The following is a 12,138-nucleotide window of genomic DNA, read 5'->3' as shown; positions in this document are numbered from 1 at the left end:
ACATTCAAGCACAAAACAGGAACGAGTCAACCTGCAGGCTCAGCTGCTCTGCAGTGTGCAGGAGTGGTAAGTCAGTCGGCCCTGCAGTTGCTTGCGTGGAGCAGAGAAACATAATATATGCACCACATTGACATGAGGACCAGAGGGATCTATACATGATGCAGCTACCACTGAAGAGGCATAATACACATAGAAGAAGAGCCAATTCCAGATCTAGACTCAGTGCTGTTAAACTGCTTTAAAGACAAATAGTAAACATCTTTGGTCAAAAGAGGAACGACAGAATTTCTAAAAAATAACATCTATCAATTTCCAGTTTTATTTTAACTCTGTCTTTACCTCAATTTATGTGACACATGACCGGCACCCATGTGACCTCATCAGCCCTCATGTGGCACCAGCATTGGTCTAAGTATGCTTCAAATAAAGTGGGACATAAAATATGTCATCTCACCTTATTTATTAGTAAAAGTGTTTGCCTGTTCTCCAGAAAAATAGGTGTGTTTCATTTTTACTACTACTATTAACTACTTTTAATGTATTGTGGATAGACATTGATCATGTCCTAGGTGATCTCCCTTTGGAAAAAATATCGTTATCACGTGACAAAAACATTTCAGATACACCGATCAGCCATAACATTATGACCACCTGCCTAATATTGTGTAGGTCCCCCTTTTGCCACCAAAACAGCCCTGACCCATCAAGGCATGGACTCCACTAGACCTCTGAAGGTGTGTTGCGGTATCTGGCACCAAGAAGTTAGCAGCAGATCCTTTAAGTCCTGTGAGTTGTGAGCTGGGGCCTCCATGGATCGGACTTGTTTGTCCAGCACATCCCACAGATGCTCGATTGGATTGAAATCTGGAGGCCAAGTCAACACCTTGAACTCGTCGTGTTCTTCGAACCATTCCTAAACCCTTTTTTGCAGTGTGGCAGGGCGCATTATCTTGCTGAAAGAGGCCACTGGTCTGCAGCAAGGTTTAGCTAGGTGGTGCGTGTCAAAGTAACATCCACATGAATGGCAGGACCCGAGGTTTCCCAGCAGAACATTGTCCAAAGCATCACACTGCCTCCACCTGCTCACCTTCTTCCCCCAGTGCATCCTGGTGCCATGTCTTCCCCAGGTAAGCGACGCACAGGCACCCGGCCATCCACATGATGTAAAAGAAAACGTGGTTCATCAGACCAGACCACCGACATTGAAACAAGATGATCAATGTTATTCAGTTCGCCTGTCAGTGGTCATAATGTTATGGCTGACCGGTGTAAATAGCCAATGGAAACATAGAGCCGAGATGCAGCCTTGAGTTGCTTTGCTCAGTAAAAACTTGAGACAATTGGAAACAAGTAGATTTAAATTTTAAGTCAACAACAATCCAAACTATTTCAGTACTCTTTCTTTTCCCGATACACACATGCAGACTCAGTCACACATAGTCACACACACTTACACCTCCATCTTTGCATTGGCAAACACTTCTGCCATCGCTTCTCCTGCCTCCCCACCACCCACACTGGGATAAGTCATCACCGCTTCAGCGCGTAAAGCCTGGTCTTATGTGAACAGATGCGTTGCCTTCGAGGCCTTATTCTCGATCTCTCGGCTGTCTGCTGTGGAGCTACTACAAACTAACCATGTGTCTCTATCAGCACTGCAAGACAAGAGTTGACGCATACATAAATATACACACACTGAAGACAATAACCACAATATATTCCTTTTCTTTTTATTCTTCTCTCTGTTTGGAAATTGCAGGGTCAATATTTTCATTACTCACATTACTTGACATGATGCACCAAAATTTACTCTATCTGTTTACAGGAATACACTGAATAGAACACAAGGTTTCACAATGGATACACGACTGACGTTTTGCCCATTGCACTTACAACAGTGAATGACATTTTCCAGATTTTTTGTTTTATTTTTTTTACGCCGCTTCCCTTTTACCCTCATCGTCACCTTGCAGATCATATCCCTCAAATCGAAGACCTCCTGATAGTCTCACAAAGACATCCCACTCTGCAGTTGCTGTGGAGGTTTTTTCTTCTTGTTTTACAAACACAATATGTATAGAAACTATACACAGACTGGATATGTTTCTGAATACGAGTTTTGTTCCACTGTTGTAAACAGTCAATACAAGTCAGCCACATACACTATGCTTATGCAATAATTAGAATAATCATCATCATTAGTTTCTTCATCGTCATCATCATTATTGTGGTAATAAATATTCTTTTTATACACAAAAGTTGGCAGCAAATACGGCATGGGGATGCACATGAAAGCCGTACTCAAAACTCAAAAGCTGTACAGAAAAATGAATTTGTATTTACAGTAAGAATGTGTGTCTGTCTGTCATTCGGACGGCTGCACTGAAGGCTGTTTTGTCTCATGCACCTCACATAGACCCGATAGCATCTCCATCTTGTTTTGATACAGATCTTATGCTGTTCAGTCGGAGGCACTGTTACGCAACCCCCGTGTTTCTGCGCTTCATCGAGCAGCAGGTGCTACCAGTCAGGCTTGTGCTTTCAAAATGACATGCCCTGATTTGTGAATGACTGGCTGAACATTTCACTCATCAATATTCTCTACATTGGCCAGTGAAAGTCAAGGTTAAGGTAAACCTTTGTGAAATCATGCCTTCCCTTTTTTTTAAATTCAGGTACAGCTTCAAAGAATATAAGATCTAATCATGCACCGTTTCAATGGCTTGGCTGCTGAGTGGTTTAATCAACAATGAAATATCCGATAGAAGCATTCCATTCACCCCACAGGTTATACTGACACCCAATATGTACATTGACAAGTATTAATGAGAAGTGCTGACCATCTGTATCACAGGTTTATAGCAGCACAGACAGTCACTGCAAGCCAAACACTGAGGAGCCCAGGTCAGCCAAAACGCACATAAACTGAATGAGGGCTTACAAACAGCCAGACAAAGCCAAGCAAACCCATGCTTCAAAGCAACATGATGGTGGACATTCAAAACCGACAGTCTACACAGTTTACCCTTTGGCAACAAGTCCCCCGTGTGGGGGGTGAGGGGTCAAAACATGCCACGAAAATAAAAAACAATTCTAGTTCAATATTCAATATTCAAAGTCATACAGACAAGTTGCTAAGTAAAAACATTTTCATTACCTTTTTTTATATTTTACTTCTTAATTTTGTTGTTTTCTTGTGAATACAATGATGATAATAAACTGTTTTAGGCTGAATCATTTCCAGGTTCAAAATGAGTCATTGCATAGAACATTTGAATTGATAATTGCTTTCATCCTCTCCTATATCTGTCTGCATGTGTGTGTTTGTGTGTGTGTGTGTCTTTGCACTAATAGAGGCAATGGGCCCAGCTTGTTGTTGTTGAGATCATCTTGTTGGTGAATTGGTAACCTCATTTATGAGTGGGAGGTTAACAGGTCGATTCAGCGGAGAACAAAATTAACCTTGGCTCTGACATGTAACTAGGATGCAAAGTGTGTAATCTGTAAAGTGTGTGTGTGTGTGTGTGTGTGTGTGGGCATATGTGTTTGCAGGATATAGAGAGAGAGAGTGTGTCCGTGTGAGTGTGTTCGTACCTGTCTGCATGCTCTTTATGCATCTGCACATAACATGCACGTCTGGACACGGTACTGTGGTTGTAAACCGCTGACAAATTGTATTACGGCTATTCATCGACAGAAGTGTTTGATATTTCCCATCACTATTTTGAACAACATTTATACGATTGTGCTATATACCATTTTCTGCATGCTATTGCTTTTAAAAATCAACAAGCAAATTATTTGATGCAAGAAAACAGATTCAAACGAATAAAAAGTGAAAAATATAAAGTTTTACCAAAGAAAGACACAAACCAACAAAAAAAGAAAAGTCACTGGAGAGTGATTTCATGAATACACAAATGACAAATTTACATAATAAGATCTCTGTTTTGTGTTATGTACATACAATAGTATACAGTAGTGTAAAAAGAAACGCATGATGACATGGACATTTTCAAACATGTGAGGTATACAAGTAAAAACATGTACTGAATAAGGCTCTTCCATTCAGTGAATATCAGGCAAAATGAAAAGAAACTAAAAGATGAGACAAATCAATAGAAAGGATAGAGTCCCTGAAGGGACTTTATCCTTTTTATAGTCAGCCCCAGAGCGTTTCCATCAGCTCTGGGGCTGACTATAAGGATGGCTTTGCAATGGCTAATAAAGAGCCGTGGCCACTCTTTCATTTGGTCCTCTCATCTGTGTGAATCTCACACTTGTGGGCACACTGGTAGTAATTTCCTTCCCTAAAAACCTACAGTTAATAACGAGTGGCATCTCATAGGTGGTGAAAAAGTACTGATATGGGCTTCTTTTTTTTTTTTTCAGTTTTTGAAATATTTGTGTGCGCATTCTCATGTCCACATTTACACAATGCATTCTGTAGACATCAAAACAAAAAGAGGAGAAATAAAAACACATTCAAAGAAAGGGTCAAATTCCCTATACTGGAATGTACTGCAGAGATCAGAGAAACCAAGCATTCAGGGGTTGTGGTGGAGTCGTCAGGTTGGTTGTCATTGCCGTGATACATCTTGTCTAATCCAGGTGTGTGGTGTCATTGTTGGGTAAGATGGGTATCTTTGGTACAAGGAAAACCTATGAAAATCTTTCTTCTTTTTATCACTGTTTTGCGTGGAAAGGCTGTGAAGACATCAACGAAGAATCAAGTATCCTTGCCAGATGTGCACTCCTCAGACATAAGTGGTGTTCCATTAAATCCCTTTAGAAGGCGCTGTGAGGCTTCCTTCATTGAGCTGCTAGAAAGAAAAGACATGCACGACCAAACACGCTGAATTTCTCCCATATCCAGGTGCTTCAGTTAGCACGTCTTTTACTGTCGCACAGATCCCGGGAGGCGTAGAAGGCGACAGTCTCCCTTCTCCCTCTCTCCTCTGCTTCACCGCATCTTCATTATTAACCGCTGTTGATCTCCTGAAATAGAGACATTGACGATGTGAATGTTAGCAGAAAAGAATTCAATGTTTTTTCACAATATTGAATTCTCCAGACCAAATGCATACACAAAATGCTGCAACATAGACTAAACCACTGTGAAAAAATAAATAGGAATAAAGAAATGAATAAGTAAAAGAACTTCTGTAAATTTTGCACTGGCTGTTGCACAACAAGCTAACATACACCGAAACTCTCTGTAATGTCTGCGTTACCGCTCTGCCAGCCTCTCTCTCCTTTACTTCCCAAGACACTCCAGTCAATCACAGCCCTGCCGGTATGGGTAGCCACTGGGCTGAGCAGGCTGGCTGGCTATTCAAAGAAGCACTGAGTCAGGTTTATCCCCACATTGCCCCATTTAATCCTGAGACTGGCTGCAGACACAGAAATGACTGATACGACCACGGATCGTTACCGAAGTGTCAACATGGATGGCATCAAATCTAAATGATGGACCTTATTTCAAATGAGCCACAACTTCATCCTGTAGAGTCTGAGCATGTGACAGGCGCTTAATGAAAATGCATTGAAATCTGCTTTATTGGTACTTCTGTATTTTTGCTCCATTGAGCTGAATTAGTTTGTCAGCTCATTCTACCATGTAATAAGTGATTCTTACCATGAGTCATGATTCTGTGTGACTGCATGTGCTCATGTCCCTGTGTGTCTTTGCGTGTGTGACATTAAATCGGCCACAGTTAGCCTTCTCAGGCTAATTATAGCCTAGTGTGCTTGGCCCAGATTACTGGAGATGTGTGAAGTCAGAAGTAAACCGTACTAGTGTTGACCTCCCTTGTTCTTTGCCCTGGCCTCTCACCTCTGCTGCAGGAGGTTTAAGCAGACTGAGACTTTCATTGCCTGACCTGACACGGCAGTAAACCAATTATATAAAATGCTGAAGCAAACGAAAGCAAAGCCATCAAAAGCAAAAACACCAAAGTCCGTATCCAGCAACATAAAAATACAAACATAACCCAACATACATATGAACACTTTCATTTGCTATCAAGCAAGTATCCACTTACTTTCAGGCATCTTCAGTCCTCTGCTCATGTCTTGCAACACTGTGCTGACAAAGCATTCACCCTTATTTAATTCACTTCAGTCGTGTGCCATGTCTGGGGAATTCAGTGCTGACAAGGCATCCTTTGATTCCAGCTCTGTTGAGTGATTTTGGGTAAAGGAAAGGTACAGTGGATCAGACCGAACATACACTTCCTGTATTTAATCACTCATCACTTAAGTCTTAAGAAAATATTTTGCTGGTAAAAAAAACTAATCCGTTAACACGTGTGTGACAGCATGCATTGTTTACACAGCTTGGAGTCTCTGTGTTCTAAATAAAACTTAAATTATTAAGTAAAATGAAAAGCAAACAACAAGCTACTGCTTAACTGCTTTTGTTTTACACAATGCAAGTGTCACAAAAGTGAATAAACACATTATTAAATATTCTGACTTTAAGACAATAACATTACGCTTAGTTGAGCTGGTGACAGAATATTCATCATAAAAACATGTCCCAAAAAAAGTATCAATTTTTCAAGGGATAAAGACGAGTTAATGAGATACTCACTGATGCGTTCAGGATGTCTCTTCCTCTATTTCCTCTGTAGTGTGAAATGTATTTAATGAAGTTTCATAGGTTTTTCAAGTACAAAGCTACCAGTCCATCTCAATTCAACGCTGCATAACCTGAAAAAAGAGCAGTCGATTCACAATAAGCAAGTTAAGCAATAAGCAAATACATTATTCCTCCAACGCATTATTTGCAAAGCCAAAGTTATTCATAGTTTCTCTAGCTTATACGTTTTGGTTACTAACTAACTACTACTACTTACCCTCCTCTTTAGTTCACCAAAATGAAGTGAACTTCTTCCCGAGGCCAGACAAAGCTGTGAGAATGATAAACAGAAGAAAGCATATAAGAATAATAAGAAATACCCATTCCATGCAATCTAGTATCTCAACTTTGGTTGAATTATTAAACTCTACTAAACAAAAGCTACAAGGCATTGATTCAAAAATAAGCTGTATTTGAGTTTTTAAACATTTATTTATTCAAGACTGTACCATCTCCCAGTTTTCCAGCCTGCTCAGCTGCCCCTCCTTGCAGGATTTTGGTGAGAACATTTTCTCCTTCAGCAGGTGCCTGTCCTGGAGCAGCACTGCCTATACCTCCAGGTTTGCTACCGATCCCAACAGGGGCGGCCTTGGAGCCTTCAAACAACAAACAATATAACCATCATATGCGTCTTCTTTTGCTTGTGGTCATTGTAAATTTAATGGTAATAGTGCTGCTGAAACTTACCAATGCCTGTTAGAGGCGGTGTAGCTATTTTCATAGGCTGGGGTGCTGTTGGCACTCCTGTTGTAGGTTTAATTCCTGTGGCTGTTGCTGCAGGTGTAGCATCCATTTTGGCCTGTCATTAACAGAGACATTGAACAGAGACGAAGACGAAGTTAGGGTAACGTTTAATTATGCTACTATTCATTGTATTAGACTATATTTAAAATGTAATCCCATTTAAAATATAAACCAACAGGGCTAATGAAAAAACTTAAAATAAAATGCTTTTTTCTTAGTGTAAACCTTGAGACAATTTTTCTTCCATACTTCTGTCTGAGTTTAAGGTCACTCCACAAGAAGTGTTCTTTGTGAGATTGTTTCCCACTTTACAAATCAAAGTAATCAAATAAATAACCCAAGCTTCTTTTTGTGGCATTTTTTAAAGTTCAAGGGAGACAGCAACAATGGCACACAATACAGGATTTTCAAGTAGAACATCTTTAACAACATCAAGTATGAACAGTAAGTCTATGTAAAGTAAAACCAGACTTAGATCTACTTACCGCTGTGGTAGCTGCCTGCCCTGCTGCAGACCCTACTCCTGGCTGGCGTCCCTGTGGTGGGGCTTGGCTGGATTTGGGCTGTTGCTGTGCTGGTCCCGCTCCCGCTCCCACTCCCGCAGTGGTTGTTGGTGGCTGGCTGCTCTGGGGTGTCTGGTTGTGCTGCAGTGGTTGCTGCTGCTGTTGTGTACTCTGCTGATGCTGCTGTTGCTGGGCCTGTTGGTTACCATCAAAAGGTTCAGAGCCTGGATGTCTCCCAGTCTGGCCCTGGCCACCTGACCGCTGCTGCACAGCATGGCCCTGAGGGGGCTGCTGTGGCTGCTGCTGCTGCTGTTGCTGCTGCTGCTGCTGCTGCTGCTGTGGCTGCTGCTGTTTTGGCCCGGCTGCCGATGGCTCCTGCCTTCTGGAGGTTGTGCGATCTCCTTGTGGTCTCTGACTCCGTCCCCCAGTGGCATGGTGATGACCAGAGGCTGCATCCCGAGAGAAGTCGCCTGAGTTCCGGGGGCTTGCCTGGGAAGAACGGGAATCTGGAACGGTTCTTCTTTGTGTAGACGCGGCGCTTCTGCCATCAGAGCGGCCAGATGGATCTTTGGGGTGTGTTCTGGAAGAACGTGTGGACCTGGGATCATCTGTGCTGTGGCGAGAAGAGCTGTGTCTGCCCGAGCTAGTGCCATGGTGACGGTGGTCTCGTGATGTGGAGGAGGAGTGGCGTTGTTGGTTGTACTCATCCTGGGGACAGTATTCCTCTGGAGGTTCGTCATAATCATGGTAGGTGTGTTTACTACGCCTACCTGTGGATGAGTGACTGCCACTTCCATGATGTCTTGAGCGATCAGAACGGGCCTCCCGTGGCTTCTCAAACCAGTCAGTCTCCTCTTGCCCCAAATGATAGGCTTTTTTAAACCAAAACAAACATTATCAGTCAATTGTTTCATGTGGAGAGAGGAGTAGCATGCAGATTGAAGCCATGCAAAATAAATGGGAAGACATGCTCCACAGCCAAGAGCCATGCAATTTTTCAAGGAGTCCAACAGAAAAAAAAAATTCAAAAAAAGACATCACCTCACACTTAAAAATAATGCGTGCAAAACATAAATATAAAACAGGCATTTTTGGCTTCATTTATCACTGGGAACATTCAACAAAAAACACAAAACAAAAAAGTTGGTGCGCTCTTCTTTAATTTCCACTATTGGCATGCAGTCTCTTTCCAGCACAAATTAAAGGTTCGAGGAACATATGTCAGGCAGCAATAATTATTCAGCACCAGTTACCTTCACTGTCAGAAACAGCACAGTGCATGTCATCTACGAGGTAAGGGTCATCTGGTTTATAGACATGACTCCTGGGTAGGTCCTTCTTGTGATGATCCTGCACATCTGGCAATGAATGGCTAGAGCCATACTGGTTCCTCACATCATGGGCATCTGGTATGCCAGAGCCTCGTCCCATGCCTACAGGCTTCCCAACAGGACTAAGTGGGCTCTCCTCTTCCGAATTCTGGCTGCGCATGGGAGGCCGTCCACTGCGGCTGCTTCTCTGTGACCGCTCCATGGCATCCCTCTCGTACGATTTACTTCTATGGCCTGTGGCATCTCTGGAGGAAATCTTGTCCATACCATATCCAGTAGACCTGGATCTACCAGAGCTGTACATACGTTCCTCCTCCTCAAGGCCCTCACGACTGGTGCCGTAATATTTCTGCTGGTCATAGGCATTTTTCTTCATCCCGTAGGTAGCATCATCCTGGAGCTTCTTTGATCTGGACACAACTGTACAGCTGCCTCCTGTTGATGTTGTCATTGTGTAAGAGGCTAGGTCAGACTCCACATCTCGAGCTTCCTCAATAGGGGAGAATTTAGAAATCTTCTGCTCCATTCCCTGCTTCCTGTGTTTACTACGTTTAGATGAGACTACTGCAGGTGCAAGATTCTTGGGGTTGAGTTTGTGGCTACTGGAGCTGCTCCGTGATGGGTGTTTATAATCATCATAGTAATAGGAAGAGCCTCCACTTACTGTGGTGCCGGCGCGACTGTCCACTGTATTCTGGTAACCTGTTGTGCCTGTAGGTCTCCCATAAGCATCTACAGCTTCATCTTCAGGCCTACCATATGAACTCCCACGTGCAGGGCCATTCTCACTGCGATACCGTCCTCCCACAGGATGGCCTAGAGCATCAGTGGGTTGGCTAGTGTTGTCTTTTGTCAACTCACTGATGTCATCAATCATGACATAGTTCCTAGGAATATTCTGCTCCAAGTTGGAGGTATATAGTCCATCTGAAGCATAAGCAGAGGTGGGACTGTCTACAGAGTGAGTCAGGCCCGGCTCTGGGGGGCGATATTGTCCATACGCATTGCTGTACACAGAGCCAAAGCTGGTGTCTGGAGCTGATGTGGCTACTGACACTGCTGGATTGCTGATGACCTCATAGTTGGTGGGGAGTTTTTGCTCAAGGTCAGCCAAGGATGTTTGCCGTGGTCTTTGATGGACTGTAAGGATCTCTGCCTGGGGCTGGTAGGAGAGACCAGGTTGGTAGGAACTGTGGCTGGGGTAAGGAAGGCTCTGGCCTGGCATAGGCTGACCAGGTGCATGGAAGCCCTGGTGGCCATGCTGCTGCATGCCAAGGTCTGTCTGGTAGGTGGACTGGGCATACATGCGGGAGGAGTAGCTTCCCTGGTTCTGGTAGCCAGGGCCTGGTGGGGGGTGAGGCTGGAATGTTCCTGGCTGGGGTGCAGAGGATGAAGGGTACTGAGGAGGTTGGAAACCTATCTGTTGGTAAGCTGAGCCTGGCTGCTGCATTGATTGTTGACTCTGAGGGTATGGATAAGACATATAGGATGAGGTGGAGGGATACTGGGAGGTTGAATTGAGGTCATTAGTAAATTGGCTTAATGGTGCAGTGCTAGGTCTTGTCAGCAGACCATTAGCATCAAAGTTTCCTGTTGCAGCTGCCATCCTCAGGTTATTAAGTTCACTGTCAGACATGTAGTCCCGTGCATCACCCATACACCTCAGGTATGCCAGCTCTCTCCTCTCCCTCTCCTTCACCATGGTCTCCTTACGTTGGGTAATGCCTAACTCCAAGTAACGAAGCTTGGCATCAATCTCTTTCTCTTCTTCCTCTAGCTCAGCCTGTTGCTTACGGAGCTTCGACGACTCTTGTTCCACAGCTTTCAATTCACTCAGCAGGCCAGCCTTGGTGACTCCCTGGGCAGGTCTGGGTAGAACCCTCTGTGGCATACCAGGAGAGCTGTACATTTGTGCTGGAGTAACAATGGGAAGCGGACTCTCCTCTGGAGGTGGGCTGGGAAGGGTCCTCTTTACTTTTCTCATCAGAGAGTTCTGCTGCTGCAGGGAGGCCATCTGCTAGGGGAGGCAGAGACACATCAGCAAACACTGAGCTATAAACAGTATGCGTTTATGGAATAAAGACACATTGCTGTACACTGGACTCAGAGTGTCTGTACATTTCTTCTTCCCTAGACATAGGTGAGGAGCTATGCAGCCAGATACCTTGTCAGACTACTCAGTGTTAATTAACCAATGTACTACAGGAGCGCTGGCAAATAACCAGTCATAGTAATAGTAAGTCATAACCAGCCATAATAAGTAATAGTAATAACCAATAATAAGTCATACATAAACTAGTCATTACATTGTAACTGTCGTGAAGTAAAAATTCACAGTCAAATATGTCTCTACAGATGAGTCTATTTGCTTTTCCAATTAATATGTATTTGGCTAAATGTGGCATCTGTAAATGTTCTTGTCTAATATTTACAAAATAATTGAGTTGGATAGATCCATGTGGATATAAAACTACCCTGAAGAGAACTTTTTGAAACACTCACACTAAAGATTACAAGTACAATTGCACCTGATTTATGATATGATTTTATGTACCTGAAATATGATTTCTATGCTTGCTTCTCTGTCTAATTCTGGTCTAATTGCTGAGAAATGTTAAGTCACTTTGACCAGCTGCTAACAGTCAGGAAGACAGCAAAGCACCAACAGGATTTCACATTGTATGTCCCCCTGGCAACTCTTACGGGTTTGCCAGATATAGAAGACATGACAAAAAAAAGAGTGAGAGAAAGGGAATGGAGAGAGAGAGAGGGGGAGAAAAACAGACTAAAATAGTAGAAAGGGGAAAGATGAGGGAGGAGATACAGCAGAAAAGGATGATGGGAAAAGCTTTTCTGGCATGGCTAGCTGCTCTCATAAGAACATTTTGTCACCCTCTCTTGCCAGATCCTGTGTGAT

At 43.2% G+C, this 12,138-nt stretch overlaps 1 protein-coding gene across 1 annotated transcript in view; it reads right to left on the bottom strand.

Annotated features, from left to right (window-relative positions):
- Nucleotides 1-1,709: 1,709 nt before the first annotated feature.
- Nucleotides 1,710-12,138, bottom strand: part of bsnb (bassoon (presynaptic cytomatrix protein) b) — a 68,702-nt gene continuing 58,273 nt past the window's right edge. The window contains exons 7-14 of the mRNA XM_069678760.1: nt 9,144-11,235; nt 7,873-8,762; nt 7,331-7,442; nt 7,093-7,239; nt 6,861-6,914; nt 6,596-6,714; nt 6,045-6,179; nt 1,710-4,998 (exon numbers count right to left, since the gene is read on the bottom strand). Of these exons, the coding sequence (XP_069534861.1) occupies nt 6,874-6,914; nt 7,093-7,239; nt 7,331-7,442; nt 7,873-8,762; nt 9,144-11,235 (3,282 nt within the window). The 3' untranslated portion in view covers nt 1,710-4,998; nt 6,045-6,179; nt 6,596-6,714; nt 6,861-6,873. The remainder of the gene's footprint in view (nt 4,999-6,044; nt 6,180-6,595; nt 6,715-6,860; nt 6,915-7,092; nt 7,240-7,330; nt 7,443-7,872; nt 8,763-9,143; nt 11,236-12,138) is intronic.

The sequence above is a fragment of the Semicossyphus pulcher genome, unplaced genomic scaffold (assembly GCF_022749685.1).
Source record: "Semicossyphus pulcher isolate SPU_LCO1_2020_fin unplaced genomic scaffold, fSemPul1.0.p SCAF_3, whole genome shotgun sequence".
Taxonomy (NCBI): Eukaryota; Metazoa; Chordata; class Actinopteri; order Labriformes; family Labridae; genus Semicossyphus; species Semicossyphus pulcher.
Note: the sequence above shows the minus strand (reverse complement) of the source record. Positions and strands in the feature narration are given on the sequence as shown.